This window comes from Spea bombifrons, chromosome 2 (assembly GCF_027358695.1).
Source record: "Spea bombifrons isolate aSpeBom1 chromosome 2, aSpeBom1.2.pri, whole genome shotgun sequence".
Lineage (NCBI taxonomy): Eukaryota > Metazoa > Chordata > Amphibia > Anura > Pelobatidae > Spea > Spea bombifrons.
Window position 1 is genome coordinate 37,182,249 of NC_071088.1, and position 20,873 is coordinate 37,203,121.

A 20,873-nucleotide genomic window follows, 5' to 3' on the forward strand; every position below is an offset into this window, starting at 1 on the left:
TTGTGATGTAACATGTAGCTTAGTTGATCTTCCTTATGGAACATTTTGATGTTCCACAAAATGTAGACACAGTACATTTAGACACTATTTAAATAATCTTGCAAAGGAAAACCACATTACGGACAATGCTTTATTTATTTTTTTACAATAAATTAGATTACAATTTTGATGCAGTTACTTAAAGCCTAAATCGGTAGCCAGGGACCTGCAGCTCTTTTTTAAAAACTCTCTCTTCTCCCTTAGCAATCTACATGCTGAGGGTAACATTAGTTGTTACATTACAGCTACGTAAGGTCCCAGTTGCTGGTATGTTATCTAAGGCAAACAGTTGTGTTGTTTTTGTGCTGCTGTCATAAATAATAAAAATAATTATACATGACAAATATGTTGCAAAAATAAAAAAAATATTCTAACCCCCCAGCATCTAAACTAGCAATAAATACAGATAGGAATTTGGCCTCGCTGTCAGGGCCGGCCCAAGACATAATCACTCTGCGCCCCTCTCTCTCCTCCGCTAAAAAAAACAAAAACGGAAAAAAACGCTCCTTCAAAAGTGCCGCCTGGGGCAATTGGCCCACTCTGCTCCATTGTAAGGCCGGTCCTGCTCGCTGTTCATTTCTAAGAGAATATACATTAGTGAGAGCATCCCCAGAGTCAAACTCAGAACAACTCCCTCTGTACATTCTACCACAGGCAAGCACCTTTTACACTGTCTCAAGCTGAATGTCATGGTGCCACTGAAGCTTTGCCTCGTATACGCCAATGGTTTTGCATTAAGGCATTTAGTAGGTAGAAGCTAATAAAGTATAGAAAATCACAAACCAGATACCACCTACACTTCCATCAATGATATCCTCACCATCTACGAACAGCTGACTTTCACCTGGACAGAGCTAAGATTGTTGCAACGGCAGTCTTTAAAAGGGAAGCAAACTGTTGGACTGCTCCTTCACCTTCAGCATTCGTCTTCACATTTGTTTGCAGGCAAGGTGTATCGGTATTAAGTATTATTTCGGAAAGAAATAAATTATCTTCGGTATCCTGTGCATATAGATAGGACTTCCACAGCTGTGCGCCAGCCTTGCTCTTGGCGATAGTGTAGATATTCATCACGTGTAAGGATGTTTGCAGAATTCCTGGATCAACACCCTCTTTCCATGCAATGTCCAAACGGTACGCTGAATCTGTGGCCATCCACTTCTTCTCAAATGCCTCCGGAGTTATGGCAACATCGCTAATCAGTGTGAAAGGCTGCTGTTTCTCTGGTGTTTCTCCAGAATCCACAATTGATGTAACGTCAGAAGTCACAATTGATGTATGTTCTACTGTAAAAAAAAAAAAAGAACAAGAGATATATGTACAACTGTAAAAAAAAAAAAAAAGCTTTGCTGTGGGCTAGCATTTATTTGAATGGATATGTGTAATCGCATGGACTGAAGCTGCGACACAAAGACAATAAATTTCTGCATGCAGAGTAGGAACTGAAAGAAGTCATCGAACCCTGAGAGCAAATATTATGTAGTCTGACAAATGCCAAAAAAAAGCCCTGTAGAATTGCACGTATTCAATTATTATAATTATTATTATTCAAAATATGCATCATTTCATCCCCTAATTATCATTGTGTCTAGGAAAATATTATTACAAGGCATTGCCTCATTGTCACTGAAATTACATGAATTGTGCTCAGTGTTCTCTTTCTCGTAAGGTGGCTCAAAGATTATACTTTGCAGTATGTAATCTTGATATGGTTAAACAGTCATTAAATTATTATGTTGCATGTGACCATGGATTACATGCCCACATATTTTTTTCACTAAGGGGTAACTTGACCATGTGTACACTTATCATCTTTAATGAGTTTGAAGTTCCATCTACTTACTTCTGACAAAGAATTCTCAACATCCCAAATATGCAGTGATCTTCGGTATTTAGTCTCTTGAAATTGAATTTGCAGCAACCAGCAGATGTTTAAGGTTTGCTCAACAAATAGCCAGTTTTCTGACCACTTGGAAGCCTTTTATATTTGCTGCTTATGAACCCGAAAATTAGTGAATGGCTCCATGTGGCAATTTTGTTGGTGGGGTGCGGGGTATGATATGGCAACCACTATCAACCCATTAACTTTTTACAACCTACCTGTGGGAAGATGATCAGTAGCACAAGAAAGGTTAGACCTCCCTGAGCTGGAAGTTAGGACATCCCAGTGCCTTATGTCGTACAGAGGCACCAGTGTATTAAAGTTTGACACCCATGTGTTAACCGGTTCCTCTTTTTGGTCTACTAGTACACCCAATGATGGGTCAGATTTTGGACTGTTCAATATCTTCTTCACTTCATTCACACCAGTGGATAAAAGTCGGTAGTAGAAGAGACCCCGATCTCGTACTGCCATATTGGTTTCCTCCTCTAAAAACAATTTAAACATGATTAGCAATGGATTAAGCGAGATGTCTGAGGAACACCATTTTTTATAGTATGTAGTCAACATGAGGCTGCCAGCTACATATCCTGGGTCATAAAAGGGAGAGCAGGATCACTTGTGTCTGCAAATTATTGAGTTGCATTCAATTTCTGCATTGCAGTACCATGACCAGTGGCTACAGTTTATCCGTAACTCAGGGTACAAAAGGGGAACTGTAGTAGTCACACATTTTAGCATTATCAAAGGAATGTGAAACTTAAAACCTTAAAACTACTTAGAGCTTGTTTTGTTGTCACTCGGTATAACTGTTTTAGAAAGATTCACAGAAGCTACCGTCTGTATCTCAAAGCTGCAGGTCAGAATTTCAATTTTGTTAAGATTGCGTACATAAGAAATTAGAAATGTAACAAGTAAAGCAACATTGTATGTAGAAGACACTGATGTATCCATTTTTCAAGGGAATAACGAGAGAAAGCAATTAGGTCTTGTCTCACCTATGGAATAATAAATTAGGCGCCCTAGGGTGTCTTGACATTCAGCTGGACGCGTCAAAAAGAGCCGTACTAAAGCAGTTAGAAGCTCCATCTTTACCAATGAAGAGGTTTCAGCCTTAACATTGTCAGCATAATCTTCCAAGACATAAGGAGCATTGGGAATGTGTTCTCCGTGCATCCCTAGGAGCCAAATCAGAGCCCTTTTCCCCTGTAAATATATATTGAACAATGATATTTTCAGTTACACATCAGCACACCACAAATGTCTTTCAAATGAGCTATACAGATGTCTCCATTTGCTGATACATAACGACATAAATATAGGAAAAAATGGAAAAAATTAAACAAATAAAATAAATAATAATAAAAAAATGTTCCCAGCCAAGTGATGTCACCATGAGATCACTGGCATCAAAAATGTATTAAAGGACTCCAAAGGGATCTCGGGGCACACTGTGCTGGGAACAGTGAAAACATATATATATATATATATATATATATATATATATATATATATATATTCTTCTTTAAAAAAAAAAAAACCCCAAACCTCTTAAGCCAATAGTATTAAAAAATAGGGTAATATGTTAAGCATTGATATAGCTCTCCTAAATGTAAATGTATGTGGGGTATCGCTGTAAACAGGAGATGTTGCTGAACATAAATTAGGTGATTGTTCAGCTGTAGCACCTACAATATAAAAGACATGGAAAGCAAATTTGTAACAAAATAAGTATTTTTTCTTATATTTTAGTATAGGTTTTTCATTATCTATTACCACTAATAATTATGTGGTATGTATTACTATGATTTTTAAAAGAAGCCCCTACTTCTCCTGAACCAAAATGATGTATAATGTGCATGGAAAAGGAGAAACATGGTTTAACAAACATTTGGTAATAAAAGAAAATGTGGTTCTTAGGTTACGAAACCCCCCGGCCTGAAAGGGTTAAAATTCACCTGTAGTACCTACATTTCATGATTTTCATGATTTCATGATTCCTCCTTAAGCAACCTACAGAAAACAAGCCAGGCGGATAACAACACTTTGATCTATCTATCTATTAAGTCATCAGGGGCATGTTTAGGAGAATTACTCTCCGATGTAAGACCATGTTACGGAACTGCTGGTAATACTTCTATGATTTGCAATAACTCGTTTGAGGATTGCAACAATTTTGAAGTATTTGTGCTCATAGGCAGAATATCTACGACTTGATATAGACATAGATGTATTGTTCCCCATACTGTTTCAGTCCTCTAGATACTGGTGAAATGGTCAGCAAGAATATGTTAGAAATGATAATGGTATCTATCTATCTATAGATATATTTGCTATTATTATTATTATTATTATTATTATTATAGTATCTTTTATTCTAGAATACATTTTGTATGGCTATTCAAGTATATATCCTGATAAGTGAATATCTATGAGCATACTTGGCATATATCGTCACCTCATTATCCTGAATGTTTTCTTCACATCCAGGAAGAGCTGTGCATACTGATGGTGTGCATTGGGGACACAGCCAAACCAGGTCCCGAAAAGTCTGTATGACAGCTGTAAAACACAAACTCTTAAGACACCATGGAAACAATGTGGTAGGTTTTAGTTTTCATTAGCCATATAATTGCATTTAGAATGTAAGCTCACGAGCACCCTTAAAAACCCACCATTCTTCCCAAGAAACTTTTATAAAGTGCCATAAGCCTCTGTTGTATCTGCATGTGTAAGCGTATATTTATTTTACCAAGTGTATACTTGTTTTCTACTACCTAAAACTTATAACAGGTTTGTATCATAAATGTTTCCACCAGATATTCTATTATAAGATTTAAAATGGGATATTATACGGTATGGTGTACTATGAGACACTAGAGTTTTATATAAAATAGTTGTAGTAATCGTAGCTCCGTTGGTTTAGAAAGCTCTAGATTACTCATTTAACTTCTAAAGACGTTGTTTTAATAATTGTAAATGTGCCACATTATCATTATCAAACATAGATACATATATTGAACTGTTTTCTACACGACTCCACTGATATGGATGGGTACAGACCGGTAAATATACCAATATACTTTGATACATTCCATTTCAGCGATACCTGATGTGATGTGTTCTTGCTTGAATTCAAGAAGCCCTGCTAAGATTTTCACACAGTTCTCGCTGTATGTTCTCGCAATCCGACCTGAAATTAAAAAATAAAGTAATTAGCAGGTTTTACGATCTAATAGTTATGGTAGTGGCTGCAAACTTTTGAACGTAAAGAATAAAAATTGATTACTATTGGAAATCCGGCCTTGAATACTCTCTCCCTTGTCAAACGAAAATATTCTAGCACTAAACAAACAATTTCCCATCACAATGCAGCAGTGCTTCAGCAAAGGTTCTTTGATATAGGGTCATGCCTTGTTTGTTGTCCATAAGTCATATGACACAGGGCATATTTTATGTACAAAGAGCCTTAAGTCTTACCGATTGCAAAAATAGCAGTATGGGCAAGCTGTGCCGACACATCAGTGCAGCAGACTCGAAGCTCCTCGAGAACGCTGAGCACGTTTTCATCGTTGACCAGCTCACATAAGATATCCATCTTCTGGTTTTTGATGTAGTGAGGATCATTGTAGGAACAGAAAAACTTTTTGTAATGAGCACTGAAATGTCCTGGAAAGCTGCGCAAAATCTCTCGGACATGGCACAAGGCAGCAAAGCACATTTCCTTGCACTCCGAGGTGCAGGCGCTGAGCAGTGGAGCTTTCAGCCTGGCCAGGACATCCACCTGCACGTGAGGGAATCCTTTAGCCAGAACCAGGAAGAGTTTGGTTGCACCCGTGACCACACTGATGTGCGTGCTTTTCAAATAGCTGTCCAGAAGATTAAGGATGTCAAAAATCTCCTCTTCGGTGCGAGGTCTGTATCGAAGGAGAAAGGTTAACACTTCACTTTGTCCCCAATGATCCAAGTCAGCCAGCCTAAAGTAAAGAAATACATACATAAATGTCAATAAACAAATAAATGTAGTAGGTCCGCGTAAATGTGGAGTGTTCATTTCAAATACTAAAGGCCATTACCAAAGGTTTATTCACAAGTTGAATGCTGGCCTGCTGGCTATCGTCTATTTAAGTGTGCATATGAGCAAAGAGTGAAGCATACAGCCGTCACAACAAAATACAGGAATGTTTATTAGTAGATTAATGATTTCTATAACAAAAAAAAAGTATGGTGTTAACAAGTTTTCATATGTTGATAAAAGGAACACCCTGTACAAGTTCTACATTCAGGATGTCATAAGCAGGAGTCAGGAACATACATTTTTTTTTTAATCTAAATCGGCATCGGTACTTATCTTTATTTATTTTTATTTATTGTTTTATATAGCAACATCATACTCCGTAGAGCTGTACAATGCCATTTGAGGCATTTTTAAGGGGAAATATGTCTACGTTACATATTCTGAATAGCATTATGCCTGATTTGTATTGCAAATCTATCTCTTATTCTCAGAGGCCACCAACGCAGAAGTATAATTGTAATTGCAATCTATGAGAAACTCCCGTCAAATCCAACTTATTTCATTTCATTGAGAAGTGCGTTAACATAGAGTTAACTGTCATATCATGATGTACGGAATAACTCTTTCTCATCAGCCCCTGCCCCCGTGTGTTTAACTCCAATAGCATCCTCTTCACAGGAATGAATCTAATATCCCCCATGTTGCACACTAACACATCTCCCACGTTTTTCTTTAACAGAAACATTATATTCATTCTTTTTAGTGGGGCTATTATGTATAGTAAATTGAAATAAAAAGCCAGGTGGTAAGCAGCATCCCCACCTATTTTCTGACAAAAACCAAGCTGGGTTCTAATTTCATAGCTGTATCCTTCCCCTGGCTGATGTGTACAATACTGTACTGGCATTAGTACATTTTAGTTGTAGGAGGGCCTGACCATGCCAGCGACTAAAAGATGGTTAGGATGGGGAACCTGTTGAGTAGATGATGTGCAATGGGTTTGTTGATGACAACTCCATCTTCTTCTTTCAATATTTCCTCCAAGGCACGTAAGCAGTTCACCAAGACAATAGGGTCAGGATCTCGAAGTAGGCTGTACAGTTCATTCACTATTCCTCCGTCTAAATACAAACACAAGAGCAGTTTCAATGATCACATAAAAAAAACATATCTGAAATCTGTCACTGCATTAAAAAAACATTTTTATATTGCCTATAAAGAGCTATACTGTGTTGTCTAGTAGTATTCTGAAAGTCAGCTATCATTAGAACTAAAAGGCTCTCTTGTTCTTCCTGTTCTTGTACAGAATGGCAGAAACAGAAAAACAGAAGTGGTAATCTGAGCCAATGAAACATGCAAATCAGTCTGCTGAAGAGCAAAATGTTTCAAGAATACAACAGTGCTTATGAGAAAGAATATAAACTACAAGCCTCGTGGCTGCATCGTACGCACCATACAGCTGTCTAACATTCCAAGCTTTTAAGCAAAACAGGAAGTAAATGTAGAGCAAGAGGAAGTAGAGAATTGAGACAATAAAATAATAAGGGTTGCAATAATTTGGGTTGCTTCAATACAAAGCCTCCAAAGTTTAAAGCTAAAATATTAAAATCTAACCTGAGTGTAGTTTGACAGTACACAAATTAGTTTCCAAGAAGCAGTTAACCAAACCATTACGACAAATGAGCATGAAATGCTAAATATAAATATATATATATATATATAAATAGATAGATATACACTAATTGGGCAAGAGGGAAATTGCAGTTGGAATGAGACATAGGAGAACTGTAGTGTTAAACAGCCATGGTCCTGAAGGGATTAACGTAGACTCTCTAAACAGGGTTAACTTCCAACAGAAGCATTGGACACCAGCTCCATTCTGTTCTAAAGAAAAACATAGAGCATTACTAAGAGTATCCCCACTGAGATCAGTGATTAAATATTCTGGGTTTTAACAACCTTTCAGCAGAGGTTACAGCAGCAAGAAAAATAAGCATAAGTAGCTTCTCGGTCACATAAAAGCCCACAGGAAAGCATACATTCTGGTGACATGTTCATGGGGGTTTCTAAAATATTATTAATCAACTAGAATACTACTCCAGACTCTTCGAATTTTACCACATCTGCACCATAATGTGCAGCATTGTTCCTCTAGCCCCGCAAACATTATGCTTTACTGTACTGGGACTAAGTACCAAGTATGATCAGCTTCACTTAAGACCATATATTTCATACTCACCAACTTCCATGTCTCCTTGCAGCATGTTCAGTTTAGCACACCCCAAAACCGCCACTCTTCTTACGTATGAAGCCTTGTCTCGGAGGCCATTATAAATGGGCTGTTGTATATATTCATGTATGCCTGGCATTCTAGTAGCAAACATGTGGGGGAAAAACAGTGAGAATATCTCTGTTAAGTACTACAAATGTACACTGAGATGAAAACAGTAATAACGATTTCAGAAAAAAATAAATAGGAGCATTAAAGGTGTAGTCTTGACAATTAAATGTATATATGTTTTTCAGGGATCAGCGAAGTAATGTGTTTTTGCGTTACTAATCCCAGTCTGCTCATTTATTCCCTACACAATTTCTTTCAAGTAACACCAATAGATCTTCTGAACATACATATAAGTTTGTGCATGAACCTGACCAAAGCTCACTTGTGCTACTGATATCCTAGCCTAGGCTACAGGCTACTGGCCCATCACAATCCTGCAGAACGTTTTAAATAGAAATACTCTGCAGGAATGAGTAAGGATAGGGGTATTGTTATTTCATATAAATGTACAGTGATGTAAACTTGCTTCATGTCACAGCAAGGCTGACAGGACCTCATAATGTCTTAACTGATTAAATCAAAGTTAAAAAAAAATGTGCCATTAAGCTACCTTTAACCCTTTGCACATTGCAGGCCGCTTTCCAAACAGGGTTTAGAGTGGCACTACGTAGGATACACATAGCAGGCAAAGTAGGCTCAGACAGCCAGCTATTTATCTCATTCGTTGCTGGCACGCTAGGGGTTAACAGTGAAGAACTCAGTTCCTGGAAATTCTGATTACTTCTCCCACTGGTATAGACATAAAGTAGATTTTTAGTACATTGCCTTCTACTTTCATTCGTAAACATCAATAGATAGGTTAATAACTTATAAAGCGCAATGTCCGTTACAGCTTACACTGACCTGAGGTTGCACATGCTCCGCAGGGCCAGTCCTCTGACCATAGGATTAGGATCCGAACAGTCCTTGCACAGTGTATTGATAGCTAACAGCGCAAGATCAGGTTTATGAGCAGCATATGTGCACATATATAAGTAAACCAGTTTCTTTTGCACGATGTCTACCGTGGCACTGGCTTTCACCATCTCCATGAAAACACTGGACACGTCCACTCCCTGGGTCATGTGACTGACATAAAGAAAAAACAATATAAAATTAAATTGGTCCACATCAAAACACACATGTGATTTTATTCTAATGATGTAAGCAGCCAACACCAAAGAAAATGTGAAATATAGTTGAATATTAGTGTTCATATTCATGGTGCACAGCAGTAAAATAATGATGACCAAAAGGGCAGTCATACACATTATTTGAGTTATCAGTGAAGAAATCCGAGCATGCTGTTTCTATTTCATTATACTAGAGTTTCAATAAAAAAAAAACTATCCATATGAAAAAATATCCAGTACCTATACATGCAGTCCTGCTGATTGGGCCAGTAGGGTACCCTAATGATGTCATTGTGAAGCTAACGTTACACATGTAGCTCCAGTGAACCTTGGGCTATTGTCCAACTGTAATCTAGTTGCACCGCCATTGCCCTGTTAGACCAGAGTACACCGCTGGATTGCTCTGCTTTTGCAACTCTTCCCCAGTCATTCTTTACACATAATCCTCATTACGTGGAGATGGGATTATGTAGAGGGAAACACCAGCACATTGAGCAAATATTAAGAGAATCAATATCGCTGAACGGTATTGTTTCCCATATGTACTACAACAGTTAACGAATGCTACATTATTTCTAAGTGCAATTCTGCTTAAATGGAAACAAACGAATTACATTTACATATTTTAGATTTTTGAGGAATCACAAAGACACTTTGGGTTGCATTAAATGTACAGTGAGTAAAGATGGGTGAAAAAAGTAAATTTCTCATGTTAAATATATCACATAAAAATACAACAAAACACTTCCTAGAAGAGAAACTCCTCGGGGCATCTCCTTCATACACTGAGGCTCATATTAGTCTTGTTCAAACACTGAGAGTCTCGGCTGGCTGCTCATCTTAAAGAAAAACTGATAACAACCCAGTAAATATTGCTGGTTCAGCTGAGTTTCAGACAGAAAGAAATTAATCAAGTGGTGGCACAGCAAAGCACTATGGTGTATTTGGCTTGCTAACTCCCTGTCGATTTAGCGGGATGTTTTCAGTCATTTCCAAGAGAGAGAACAAAAAGACCAAGAAGCATCTAGTCATTTGCATGAACAGAGTATTGATGTATTCATAGCAGAATCCAGCCTGGGAAAATGCACACGTAGCAATTTAATCCTTATGATTAGCTGGATACTTTAAGAGCACAAACAACTTCACAAAGAGACCAGTAGGTTAGAGCCTGGGTTCTAAAAAAGGGAAGGAAAAGTAAAGTAAATCTTGATTTAAAAAATTTGAGTTTCCTTTTTTTATTAAATAACTTTGGGGGGTAGTCTGAGCTTAATGATTGAGATACCAAAGAGGTATTCAGTCACTTTTCATGTGAAAAGGATTTTCTCAAGTTTACTTGAAGTAATAACATTTCTGCCATTTGTGTTGTTTTCAAGACGTGTGATAATTTAACGTGATGCACAATGTTTTTTCCATGTACCTTCATTGACAGTCATGCAGCAGATCCCATCCTTAAGTGTTCACCAGCCAGATCAAAACAGCAGCCACAAACTGCAAAAGTGTACAAAACCAGAATGCGGCTGTGTGTGTATCCAGCAGGTGGCCACGCGCATGGCATTTGTTGGCCACAGGCCTTCAAGTGCCAGGACCAATATTCATCCCCAGTCGTCGCTGGTTGCATGGCTGGTACGCCTTCCACAATAATTTCAACTTTCCACTTTTGCTAAACCAAAAGCTGGTAGGTATTTAGTCATGTACATACCATCGCTGTGTTGAAGTCATTTAGTTTGTAGTATTGATTTGGAAAAACCTAGGCAATATACATTGGGAGTATGACAGACATAAGGCTGCAGAGAACATTAATTACCCTTTCAATACGTTTTCCCCTGTTGTATTTTTGCTAAAAGGAGTATAGTTACACCCCTTGTGTACCTGACCCTCCTGGGTAAACCCTTTACCCTCTTTACTTCATTGAATCCCTGCTTTCCTTGCTCTGCACCTGACCGGTTTCTAGCTGCGATTTCCCTGGAACTGTTTCAAACTGAACTGAATCATAGAGTAATTATGGTCTGTGTGCAAATTTCTACAGAGGTGTGCAGTCATGTAAAAGGCTCCGCCACAGGCATTCCCAGAGACACCGTTCACATAAATACATAAACACCGACTTCCACACACATTTGCTTTGATACTCTGTAGCGTTGCTTGACCCTGGCGATATGCTATACTTTGCATACAATAACTGTGGGTTTGAAAACACAGATATACCGAACGCTGAAGGAACAGCCTGACTTGGAAGGTCATTTACCTGCACATACCATTACCTTCACCCTATTACCCCATGTTCTGCTCTGACATACTGGTTGACCCTCTCACATGACAGGAAATGAAAAGCTCTCCTCCTCCATCACTGATCTAAGACTAGAATGGAAATCTGTCAATCTTCAAATACTCCTGCTGCAGACCCCTAGAGCCAAGTGGGCCCCCACATCACCCAGCAGAAAAAATATTTCCCTACAATGCAAATACTGGTAAATAAACACTACGGGAAGGAAGTGAGGGTCCCTTTTCCTCCCTCGTTAGCCAGCCTCTACACATTCTACACTACCTAAACTCCACCCTTTCCCTTCTGACTCCGCCCATTTCCTCCCTCATTAGCCTGCCTCTACACGTTCAGTACGAAATCAACTAGGAATAGTAGTATGAAGGATTGAAGGCGCAGTAACTTGCTTCTTCAACGGGAATGCTAGTTCAAGTTAGGAATCCAGGACAGTAACATTTTTAAACATAAATTCCCAGGCACATGCCTTTGCCTAGTATAACGGTCCTTAGAAATATAAGAGATTGGTAGGCCATTCTGTCAAATGTAACTGGTTGTCTACATTTGTATTTCTATGGCTCTGCTCAGCTGTTCCACGCTACGGTTTTGACAAACCTGTTAACTTGACATACGACTCAAAATAACCTTCATGATTAAGTAGAATCAGAACTTGTTTTTTTGTGTTTAGTTCTCCATGGCTAACTTTCGGTAGAACCATTTGGAGAAACCTACTGCTACCTTTGTCCCCCCAAAAAAAATTACACAAGAACAAAATCACACAAACAAGGAATTTTCATACCGGATAACTTTGTGAATGACATTCCTGTATCTAAGTCTGTCTGCTTGGATATGGGGGTTACACAGGGCTCTCTTCAGATCTTTGATGGCATCTTCTGACCCCAAATACGGCATTGTATTCGCTCGACAAGACCTTTCCTGAATAGTGAAAAAATTAAACAACATTTTAAAGTGTGCTACCACAAAGTGAGCACAGTACGTTGAAACTATTTGGCTGTCTGTATATACATACAGCAATAAAGAACCTTCACACGCAAAATCCCAGTCCTTCTAAGAAGATGACACTACAAATAACGTTACTGAAAAGACGTCAAAGGAGCTGATTGATTGCAAACTGTGTTTTTCCCTCTTTTAGGTAAATCTGTGGTGTTCTGATGAACCGACGACTTGTTTCGCTTTTCATTGGTGACTGGCTACCTCCCTTGCAAGCAGCACCACCAGTTCTCCTACAAATGTACTCGCAGGCATTGTATCGGCCACATTGGCGTGCTATCTTGCTGAACAGAATAATAATGTGATATGAAGATAAAATGGGCAGGGGTAATAAATTACAAGTGCCCCCCAGTGTAAATAAACATGCAGAGAGAAAAAACCCCAAACATGACTGTGTCTATACCTGCTCTTACCAGGCATACACAGGCATCCCCCTACATTCCCTCATGATTTATCACTTTTATGTTGTCTCAAAACAGATTATTACAATCCTTAGGCTTGTTATGCCACTCTGGTGTACGCTGAGCTTCTAGACTACAACAGTGATGTTTGTGAGGTACTGAACGTCTAACCCCCACTCATCCTCTGCTTTTTCTTCAAATAGCCAACTTTTTGTTTTTCGCGCTCCCTTAACTGCCATTTATTTAACCATTGGTTGTCACATTGTTGCATGTAAGTAAACAGTAAGTATGTTTATATTCTCTTTCTTATTTGACAGCAGATTTAGGGGGGGGTGTAACATTTTGGCGGGAAGCGCATACTGCCCGCTCCCCAAACTCCACCCTTTCCCCCTCTGACTCCGCCCATTTCCCCGTACACTCTCTGTCGGTCACATTTGATAGTTATAACGGGGTCTCGGCTACAATACCTTGTAACTCCGGTCCTGTGGCAGCACTTCCGGGATGGGAAGGCAGGAGTAGTCAAGTGTCGTGCAGCGAACGCGACTACAGCGCATGCGCTTGAGTTTCGCCCGCGGTAGATATGTGCTGCTGTCCCGCGAATAGTAGGATACGGTGTGAATTATATTATATCTGTGTTCTATAATAGAATGTGTAACAGGTTGTCACGGACGTGGATGCGGACAGGTTGGTTTCTGTTGCCGTGGAAGTATAGGCTGATTGCTCACAAGTGGTTTAGCAAATGAGATCCTCCTTGAGGAAGCTGTAACTCTGTGAAATCTGCTATCTGTGTTAATCTAAGGTCTAGAGCAGACATTTAAGTTTGTGATACGCCTTTTAAGGAATGAGCTCATCTGCTTAATAACTGAAGAAATATTGTATGTTTACCTCTTAATAGCTAGTGTACTGCAGCCCCCCCCCCCCGGTAATGGCATACATCATATGATATGGGCTCCAGGTTAAAGTTTGGTGAAGAGGGGGTTAAATCTATAAAGCCATACTTTTCAGAAATATATATATGTGTGTAAATATCACTTTCCCCAATTAACTAATATCTTAATAATAATGTGTATGTATAGATGTTGTTTTTAACTTATTTTTTTTTTACAAAGCTGGAAGGTGAAAATGAACGGTGTGATTATCCCAAACACCCCTATTGCGGTGGACTTTTGGCAGATCAGACGGTGCAATAACGTCCGGCTCTTTTTCCTGTCCCATATGCACAGCGATCATACCATTGGGTTGTCTTCTACATGGATGCATCCTCTGTATTGTTCCCCCGTCACCTCGAAGATCCTCCAACATAAATTGAAGGTATGGAAATTTTCTGATTGGATTATTATGTATTGTTTTTTATAGCGCCATCTTATTCGGTAGCGCTGTGCAATGGGTACACGGGATAATACAAGCTTACAATGTAGATGGAATGAAATTTAGTGCTTTGACCTTGAGGATTATATTATTGACATCCGGTATACATATGGCGTGCACATATGCATGATTACATGTTATATGTTCACGTATAAGTAAACAAAGCAATACATGTGATCACAAATGGTGCATTGTTTTCATGCTTTGCCTACAAACCTTGTTAGATATCGATCGTGTGTTTGCCTTTACGACGTTTTACGGTAAAATATAGTTTAATTTATACACTTCTTGCAATCTGGTTAGCAGAGTGTTTAAATGAAAAACACTTCCCTCCTTTAAAGTTCTCATGAACGTATTTTTCATGTAAAATGTCATTTGTGCGGTACAGATTTTATGTAGACGCAGATCATGACTAGACATTTTTTGCAATGCAAAACAAAATCTATACTATTGTATCCTAGGTTAACAGTAAGTTGATCCATCCCTTGGAGGTTGACCATTGTCATGTCCTGCCACTGGATGACATGGGGAAGGAGACTGTCACTGTCACCTTAATAGATGCCAACCACTGCCCTGGCTCTGTCATGTTTCTTTTTGAAGGTTACTTTGGTACGATTCTATACACAGGTAAACGTAATGCAGCACTTCTATGACTATTAAATGTTTACATGGTGGCGGGCACAATGCTTTGTAACAGGAGCAAAATGTGATGTCCCTTGTTGATTAGTATTTTTTCAGTATGAGAGTCTATTGTTTTATATGTCGCTTGTCTGGCACATTCTGTCTGATGGTATGCGTCCATTATTAGTAACTATATTCACTTCCTACAAGCTATGCAGAGGCATGGGTAAACCAAAGCCATCACAATGACGTCTTTGAGGCAGCCGACGTCCTTTGAATTGCTCTTTTGCGGAAACATATTGCAGTGTAATGGGTGGGATGCTACTGACATCACTGACTGTCCTTCTGCCGTGTAACTCCTGCACAGGTGACTTTCGATACAGCCCTTCTATGGTGACTTTTCCTCCGCTCTGTAAAAAGAAGACAATTGATGTTTTGTATTTGGACAATACAAACTGCAAACCTGATCAAAAGCTGCCTTCGCGACAAGAAGCAACAGATCAGATAAAAGAAGTCATTGAAAAGCATCCAGAACATGAAATAGTGATTGGTATGTATGCAGTGGTAACAGTTGCAGTTTTTTTTTTATGCTTTCCAAGCCATACACATTTTAAGAATAGGGTTTCGCTGTTCTATATTTACCTGTGGCCGATTCAGAGTAGTAATTCGCGGAGCCGTAGGTGAAAATGTAATCCGTTGAATGATTATGCCCCGGTTCTTTCAAGTTTGAAGCGACTTGGCGACTTCAAGAGAGGGATAAGTAGAAGGCAGCCAAGTTCATTACAGGGGAGTAATGGAGGGAATATACAGATTTTGCTCCACATGCCACAACACTCTGCCAAAGTTAAAAAAATATATTATTCAATGTCTAGCATATGACCTCCCTCAACAACAAGGTCGCCTATAACATTTTTCTCCATAATGGAAAATTAAATGATTAGTACGCTGTCTGGTATTGGCAATAGCGTCTCCTGACCAAAGCATGCGTTTTTTTTTGTTTGTTTGTTTTTTTTTTTTTTGTTTGTAGGGAGAGTATTGCTACTATACATATCGTTTGTATAGCAGAAATGTTCTGTTGCATCTGAAATGAGAGTAAGAAGTTAATTCTAAACTCATATGTATTATAGTAAAAAGTCATTTTTATCTTTCAGGCCTTTACAGTTTGGGAAAAGAATCTCTCTTGGTTGATTTGGCAAAGACATTTAAAACTTGGATAGTTGTGAGTCCTCAAAGACTCGAGCTTCTCAGTATCTTGGAATTGGAAGATGTTTTTACGACCGAGGAAGGAGCTGGTAGAATCCACGTTGTAGAACAGTCGGAAGTTAATTATGCCAATATGGTACGGTGGAACCATACCTGTCCAACCATAGCTATTCTTCCCACCAGTCGGAAAGTCAAAGTCTGGCATAAGGATGTTCATGTAGTTCCATACTCTGATCATTCCTCTTTTGATGAACTTACAGAGTTTGTATCAAAGATAGAACCTTGTTCCATCGTTCCTGTAGTAAAAACAGAAAAATGTGAGGTTCTTTTCAAACAATACTTAAATACTCTGAAGGAACCCTGCCGAGTAATGATTCCAGAGTCGGTGAAAGCTTTTATGAAGAAAAAAGTTGGGAAGGAAGCTTCTGCACATCTATTCAAGGCTCCCATTGTGAAGCGTGCTGCTAGAGGTGTGGAGTTTGAGTCTCCTGATAAGAGGTCACACTGTAATGTAGACTTTTCTACCCTTCAATCAAAACAGAAAAGCACTCCAAAAATATTAGACAGAGAGCCTGACTTGGAAGTAGGACAAAATCATTTCTTGAATTCTGTAGAAGTGAAGGCTGGGGTATTGTTATCGGAATCAAGAACAATAGAATCTAATCAAGAGCAAACCACATTCTCCAACACGAGTGTTCAATCTGATGATGGCCTTTTCGAGATGGACTCCACAATATTTTGGTCCCCTAAAAACAGGAATGTCTCTGTGATGTCCGAGGCTTCGCTCTTATTGCCAGAGGCTGAATCTGCAGCTCATTGCAGCAGTACAACGTTCTCAGATATTCAATTTTCATTTAAACACACTGTATCGGACTGGGAAAAGGTGTGTAGACTATCTTTATTGCCTCTGAAAAACCAGAAAAAAACTGGCCCTCAAAACTTTCAAATACAAGCTGAGGAGTACCTTAAGAAATTCTGTTCAAAAGAAAGTCTGTTCTGATTATTTAATGGGAAGAATGATGCACTTTATTTTCTACAATAAAATATTTGTTTTACAGTTTCTACACTATGAAACCATAATTGTTCCATGATAACTGTTTAAGATATTTCAAATGACAAATGTCATTAGTTTTTCTTGTGTAGCGTTTGCTTCTTAGGGATGTGGTTTAATAACTCTTTGTTCTGCCGGTCTCAGTAGTGCAATTGAGCTTACTGTGGTTGTTTAGTTAGATATTTTTAAATGCTCAATGCCTTTCCACCAATGTTACCAAGGTTTGCATTAATAACTACCCAGGGGTATAGCTATATAACAGAGCCAGCTAAGCAACTATAGTGTAGTATATGCAACCCATGTAATAAATGTTATGGGGACCTGATGTGATGCCCTCATAGTGGATGCACTAGGGGCCAGTGAAGTGTTATCCATTGTCTTGAAAATAATTGCATTCAATGAGCCTTTGCTGAATTCAGTGTGGTAGTTATCCCAAATGGATGGCCACAAGCTAAATGCCAAAGGTGTTTCTAATCTCAAATCTACCATGGGCTCTGTGACATTATATTAATATTTGGAAGAACACCAAATTATGGGTCAATGCTGCAGGGCTTTTACTGTACATGCAGTACAGTATATTTATATAGTTTTTTTTAAGGTGAATCATTTTTTTTTTTTTTTTGTTATGGAAGATTTTCCTAGGATTTAAAAGTTATGGTAAAATGGTTTGATACCAGAGGCCTTTGAAATTGCTCCTAAGGGCTGCCTCTCACGAAATGGCAACTCCCAGTAAAAAGTAAGAGTAGCCAGAGGGTCTGTCAAGTCCCTCTGAGCTCCCCTTGCAGGTTGATTACAGGTTATGCAATAAACCATGCAGATAAATGGAGCCCAACTTCCTAATCACTGTTATTAGTAAAATGTAAAAATAGTGTTTAAAAAAAAAAAAAAAAAAACATATAGCAACATTTAAAAACTGCTCCAGTGATGTCATCATGACATCATAATAGGAACCATCTAGTTCCAAGAAATGTTATAAAAACTGTCCAAAAAAAATGTTTGTTTTGGGTAAGTCTTAAAATTGGCGCTGCATCTTCCCAAGAACTTCTTTAAATACCAGCATTTGAAATACCCTGGAGTGTGTAGTAAAAAGTAAGAGTACTCAGAGACCCTCCTGAGACCTCTGAGCTCCCCCTGCAAGTTATTGGTAAAAATATTGAAATAGCCCTCCAACAACCCATCAGTTCCATGCAGGAGTGGTATCACTGTACGCAGGAGATGTTGCTGAACACATATTGGGGTGTTGTTAGGCAGCGATATATACCAGGAGATGTACATTCATCCCTGAATTACAATGTGTTTGAACAAAAACCACAAAAATACTACCACAAAGTTTTTTAAGGAAGGCTGATAGTAGAATTAATGCATGGAGAGAGTTAAAATACTAGCATTTGAAATATCCTGGTGTGTCTAATTTTCTAAAATATATGGTTTGATGGGGTAAGTTGAACTTCAAAGATGTCCCAAATAGGACATGAACGCAGTATGACCAGAGTAAAAAAATAGTTTTGACGCGTGTGATGGTGTGTTTAAGCGTTTCCCAGAAGAAAGGGTTAACTTCTCGCAGGAGTCTAAGCCCAGTACTACAATCTAGTTGATTGATATCTGCTGCTGTAGCAGTTACTGGGACTTTGATACACACCTTCACTTGATGTGTGAGTGAATGTGGACCCACGTATTTCAAACCAAAATTAAGAGCTTTGTCCTTCGTTTTCATCTGATTGATAGAGGGTCTGGTAATTGAACTTCTGTTGATGATAATTGTATGGGTTGGTTATATTCCTACTTGGGTGAACTGCTTTTAAACTAATATATTGCATGCCATTTCCTTTTCCTTATCTTTTTAGATAGAAACACTGTGATCATACTTATTCAAATGAATGTAACATTGAATCAGTTCTGCTTTTTTACTCTAAATTGAGATTTTGGGGGTACCACATTACCATTTATTTGCTGTTTATTTGGAAAGCTTTGTATAGCCTTTGCTTAAATGGGGCTTCAAATAATTAAGGTCTGAGTGGCTTACAAACACCTACTTAAGTACTTTAACAGCTTATATAAATATATCTTGGGGGTAGAGAGCATTTAAGTGTGGTAGAGCTACACATTGGGTTTGCTTTCCAACATGTGGGGAAAAATTGCTTGTGTCAATATCTATCATGGGCTGGCTAGGGTATGGAAGGTGTCATGTTTATTTAAGTTGTCTACAAGGTTCTAAAGAATCTTTTTTATATTTTATATTCTGCTAACATCTGTATATAAAGAACACTTTAAAATGGATAATAAGGCAACCAAAATTACTCAAATCGGGTTAGACAGCTGACATCTGCTTGTGATTTCGGACAATCATTTTGACTTAGGGCTAAATTATTGATTAATAAACACTGCAGCCCTGCTTTCTTCATAATACTATGTGTAATCGGGTGTGCAATCAGTCACCCCGCCATATATGCAGACTCGGGGTGTTCAGGCTGACATCACAGGAAGAAAATGTGAGGTCAGAAGTCCACTAAATTAAATGCCTTTCCATGTTGAATTTGCTTGACACGGTTGCTGTTACATTCCATCAGAGTGGAGTCAGCATGCAGTCTTCTACTGATGGGGGAGAAAATACCGTCTTCTTTCAAGTGCTGTAATCCTTTAAGCAAACAGGGCCTTGGGCCTGGTTGAAGTGCACCACTGGCACCAGCCTATGGCTGTCACTGTCGTAGGGAATGTATACATTTCTAAGAGGACGTTTGTTTGTATGTTTGTGAGAGAGGGTATATGAATATGCTTGAGACTGCCCATTGACCCACCATCATCACAATTGAACATTTGTAGAGGATTTGCCCCCAACCCCATGGACCTAGTGATTGGCAGACAAAACACTTAATGCTTGCAGTCCAGGCCAAAGAGAAGGCATAAAACGATCCAGTAGACCGTCTGACTAAAGTCATGGTTACACTAAATAGATAACTGTTAGGAGCTGCAAGTAAAACATTCTGCCAGCAGCCACAAACCTTTTTAAAAAGTTAACATTAGAGAGCTCAGAACTTCCAATGTTAAATGTAATGAAAGATAATATGCATGATACATTTTAATACACATACACAAACATATGTGATATAATATTTTTAAGGCGTATGGTTGAAAAAAAGTTTAATACGGTATATTCTCAGACATCTGATTCCTCAAATCAACAATTTAACTCATTAGAATATAGCCATGTTTGCCACAAGATGGCAGCATTTATGTTGTAAGCCAAATAGCCATGTTAGCATTTTAAATTATCTTAGTTGTGCTATAAGTCATCCATTTAGATGAACTGATAATACATGATGACAAGTATCTTTATACCAACATTCTCTTGTTTACTAAAAGCATTGGCAGTATTTTGAATATAGAAAATTGACAGTATTCCACAATGTGGATATATGTTCTACCTGGTCTAAATTATATAAAAGCCACAGCATGCAATGGGTTGGTGGACTGGGAGCAGACACAGACTGGCCATCTGGCGCACTGGGCAAATGCCTGGTGGGCGGCTGGCCGACATCACCCCATACTCACGGTAACTCATCCGATCTGATGCC

At 38.6% G+C, this 20,873-nt stretch overlaps 2 protein-coding genes across 3 annotated transcripts; one reads left to right on the forward strand and one right to left on the reverse strand.

The window, feature by feature from the left end:
- Positions 1-741: 741 nt before the first annotated feature.
- Positions 742-13,619, reverse strand: AP4B1 (adaptor related protein complex 4 subunit beta 1). Of its 2 annotated transcripts, none has more exons than XM_053457543.1 (11): positions 13,526-13,619; positions 12,446-12,582; positions 9,124-9,348; positions 8,179-8,309; positions 6,913-7,060; positions 5,402-5,898; positions 5,031-5,114; positions 4,380-4,483; positions 2,920-3,127; positions 2,140-2,409; positions 742-1,322 (listed from the first exon to the last, which is right to left on the reverse strand). In XM_053457543.1, exons 1-11 carry the CDS (start codon positions 13,610-13,612, stop codon positions 880-882), a joined length of 2,334 nt encoding a protein of 777 aa, XP_053313518.1. In that variant the 5' UTR covers positions 13,613-13,619; the 3' UTR covers positions 742-879. The 2 variants fall into 2 exon arrangements, with proteins under 2 accessions (XP_053313518.1, XP_053313517.1); XM_053457542.1 differs by having other exon boundaries at positions 742-1,325.
- Positions 13,611-17,313, forward strand: DCLRE1B (DNA cross-link repair 1B). Its single transcript, XM_053457544.1, has 5 exons — positions 13,611-13,742; positions 14,168-14,369; positions 14,888-15,053; positions 15,415-15,597; positions 16,199-17,313. Exons 2-5 carry the CDS (start codon positions 14,181-14,183, stop codon positions 17,248-17,250), a joined length of 1,590 nt encoding a protein of 529 aa, XP_053313519.1. The 5' UTR covers positions 13,611-13,742; positions 14,168-14,180; the 3' UTR covers positions 17,251-17,313.
- Positions 17,314-20,873: the final 3,560 nt, after the last annotated feature.